Source organism: Arabidopsis lyrata (genome assembly GCF_000004255.2).
Source record: "Arabidopsis lyrata subsp. lyrata unplaced genomic scaffold ARALYscaffold_4, whole genome shotgun sequence".
In the NCBI taxonomy this organism is placed as follows: domain Eukaryota; kingdom Viridiplantae; phylum Streptophyta; class Magnoliopsida; order Brassicales; family Brassicaceae; genus Arabidopsis; species Arabidopsis lyrata.
In genome coordinates, this window is record NW_003302552.1 from 4,579,092 (window position 1) to 4,582,526 (window position 3,435).

The 3,435-nt window shown below is 36.0% G+C and overlaps 1 protein-coding gene across 1 annotated transcript; it reads right to left on the minus strand.

The window, feature by feature from the left end:
- Positions 1–638: 638 nt before the first annotated feature.
- LOC110229520 lies at positions 639–2,209 on the minus strand. The gene is made up of 2 exons (XM_021029937.1): positions 1,042–2,209; positions 639–694 (listed from the first exon to the last, which is right to left on the minus strand). Exons 1-2 carry the CDS (start codon positions 1,940–1,942, stop codon positions 660–662), a joined length of 936 nt encoding a protein of 311 aa, XP_020885596.1. The 5' UTR covers positions 1,943–2,209; the 3' UTR covers positions 639–659.
- Positions 2,210–3,435: the final 1,226 nt, after the last annotated feature.

Here is a 3,435-nt window from a genome sequence, read left to right on the forward strand (position 1 = left end):
GAGAATGCAGTCTCCCCAATACTCAGTTGGTATGTTAGACTGAAACATGAGGGAGCGAGCAACATTCAAAATGTGCTGATGCTTACGCTCAACCACAGAATTCTGCTCTGGTGTCTCTGGACAGGAATGATAAGGAACTATACCTTTGCGTTTAAACAACTCTACAAACCTTAGCTCAGGTGCATTATCAGATCTTACACCCTTGACTACAGCTTTAACTGTACTTCAATCATCTTTAAGAAATCTGGGAAAACACGCAACACTTCAGCCTTATTCCTCAACAAATAACCCAAGTGACTCTAGTATGATCATCAACAATGGTGAGAAAATATTTATAGCCATCAACTGTAGAAGTTGCAAATGGTTCCCAGATATCCATGTGTAACAATTCAAATGCAGATTCACAAATGTTGTTCTTGGAAGGAAAAGAGAGATGTTTCTGCTTTGCAAGTGGACAAATAGCATAATGAAAAGCCTTTTTATTCCTTTGTTTAAAACCAAGTACATCTGAAATAATGTCACTCCTATAATCAGAGGGATGACCTAGCCTATTATGCCATAAGCTAGAATCAACAACAACATTTGTAGAATATGAAATCTGCGGAGTAAAATCATTGATAACAGTCTTAACATCCAAGACATAAAGATTTGAAATCTGTTCACCCTTCCCAATCATCAAGCCCTTGATAGGATCCTGAATGAGACAAGAAGCTTCATCAAATGTCACTCTGCATCCCAAATCTTTAGTTAGTTGACTGATACTAAGAAGATTCAATCTGAAATCTGGAATGTATAGGACATTATGTAAGAACAGAAACTCATTCAACTTCACTGTACCTATTCCTGTGATTTTAACTCCAAAACCAGTAGGTAAAGTAACAGAGTTATTAAGAGTTTCATTCAAACTTGTGAAAAGGTTTTTATCACGACAAACATGATGCGTAGCACCACTGTCAATGATCCATGATTCAGATGATAGAACATTACCAGTAGCCTTCAACATTCCAACAAAATGAAGAGTGGAGGAAGAGAAAGCCATACCAGGCAATGCGGTAATAGTAGCACCTGAAGAAGGACCTGAAGTAGAAGCAACTGAAGTAGAAGGACCTTGAATGGAATTAGCCTGAAACTGAGAATTAAAATAATCAAGAACCCCCTGAATCTGATCCTTAGTGAGAGTTTTAGCCATTCCTGTAAACAAATCACCAGTAGAAGAGTCTGTCAAAGCAAGCTGAGCAACAACTGGTTTAGCAGGAAGAGACTGTCGATCAGAAGACTTGTCAGACTGATTCTTATGTTTGTGTTTGAAACCCAGTGGATAGCCATGAATCTTGTAACACTTATCAACTGTATGACCTGTATATCCACAATGAGAACAAATCACTTTTGGACCTTTGGAATGATTGTAAGTAGCATTCACAGAAGCTGATGTTGATTCTGAAGCAGCAACATTAAAAGCCACAGCATTCTGAACTGGTGTGAGATTTCTCTGACTGTGATCCTGATCCAACAAGTTGTATATTTCAGAAAGCTCAGGGATGTGTTTCTTCATGATTATTTGACTGCGAATGACTGAATAAGAATCATTCAAACCAGCAAGAAACTTAATCACACGAGAATTATCAGTTCTCTGTCCCATTGCCTTGCAACAATCACAATTCCTGCAAATTTTCACACAATTAGCTCCATCCAAATCATTCCAAAGAGTCTTCAAAGTAGTGTAATATGTAGCCAAATCCATCGATCCTTGTTGTAGTGACCAGATCTGCTGAGATAATTGATAAGATCTGGAAATATTTGTAATATGAAACCGAGTGTACAAATCCTTCCAAATCATTGAAGCATCATCAAACCTGAGAATACTTTTGTATATCTGCTTTGAAACTGCATTCAGAATCCAAGCCTTGACCAAGCTATTACAACGTGACCAGATCCTAAACATCTGATCAGATTCAGCAGGTCGCGGAATGGATCCATCAATGAATGCAAGTTTATTTTTCGCATCTAACGAAGTTTTCAACGCAATACTCCAATCATCATAATTTGTACCATTAAGAACAGTAGATATAATCGAGATTCCAGGATTATCACTATGCGTAAGATGAAACGGAGAGTGAATACTATCTGGAGAATCAATCGAAGAAACGTAACCTTGAGTGATCAACTGTGGAGTTGAACTTTCTGGAGAATCCTCGCGATTTACCGGTCGACGAGCTGAAGACGCTACGCGAGCCGTGCGACGATTCAATTTTCGTATGATCGCCATCGGAATTTGAAGTCGCGATGAAGATCTGAAGAAGAATTTTATCGATACAACGATTTCCAGTAAACAACCGGAGAAATCGATCGAAAGAAGAATCAATAGAGAAGAAACATCGAAGAATCAAGCTCAAACAAACGGAAACAATGGAAGAATCGGTTGAATTTTCTGGAATTCAACGCTCTGATACCATGATAGAAGAAAATTTGTTATGGAAGAATCGAGAGAGAAAACGTGAAAACATTCTTTCTGTTATTCATCTTAATCTTCACATTGACTCAGACTCTATTTATATACTAAGTAGAATCCGGTTTACATCATACCAGTTCAATTACAGACTCAATGTACGGTTTAACTAAACCATACTCTATTAGACACAGAATTAGATTAGTCCACTTTTGTGTGCGTAATATTTATCCTACTCAAGTTATTATACTAAGGGTTGTTTGCAACTAATAATGACATGAAACGATGAGATCAAGACATATATATAGCCACAAATCACCCTGCACACAACTATAATTCGTTGGCCAAAAAGATTTAGCGAATACTTTCCGGATTGGGTAAAAATTATCCGAAATTAGACTAAATCTACCCATAAAACCGAGATCTCACAAAAATACCCATACATTCAAACATTTTTACATGCCCAATTCACAAAAAAAAAAACAAAAAAAAAGAGAATATATCTTCAAACTAAACATCCAAATCCAAACTAAAGGCACAAAAAGTAGTACTTAGACTCCTTAAATCTCAAATAGAAGCTTAAACTCCTTAAACAAAAGTACCTAACTAACAAACTGCATACGAAAATCCGAAGATGAAAATCATAGAATTAGAAAGAAAAGTAGGAATAAGGATTATAGCAAACTGGAAGTTGATTGAGAATGAGACAATGAATGTTGACTTTGTTTTGAATTTTGATCTCTTGTCTCCTGAAAAGAAACAAACAAATGTCAATCTCAGTATGAATTACATATAAAGAATGTATGAATTATGAAATATAATGTCAAATTGTCAATTACTTACCTTAGTCATTCAGTGACTCACTCAAAACTATGGATGTGGAATTTAGGTTCAAACTCTTTAGAATATTGACAAATTAAAGAAAAACAAATTAGAATCAAACTTGTAAATTGAAATTGGTAAAACATAATTAAAAGAGAGTTCAAAGG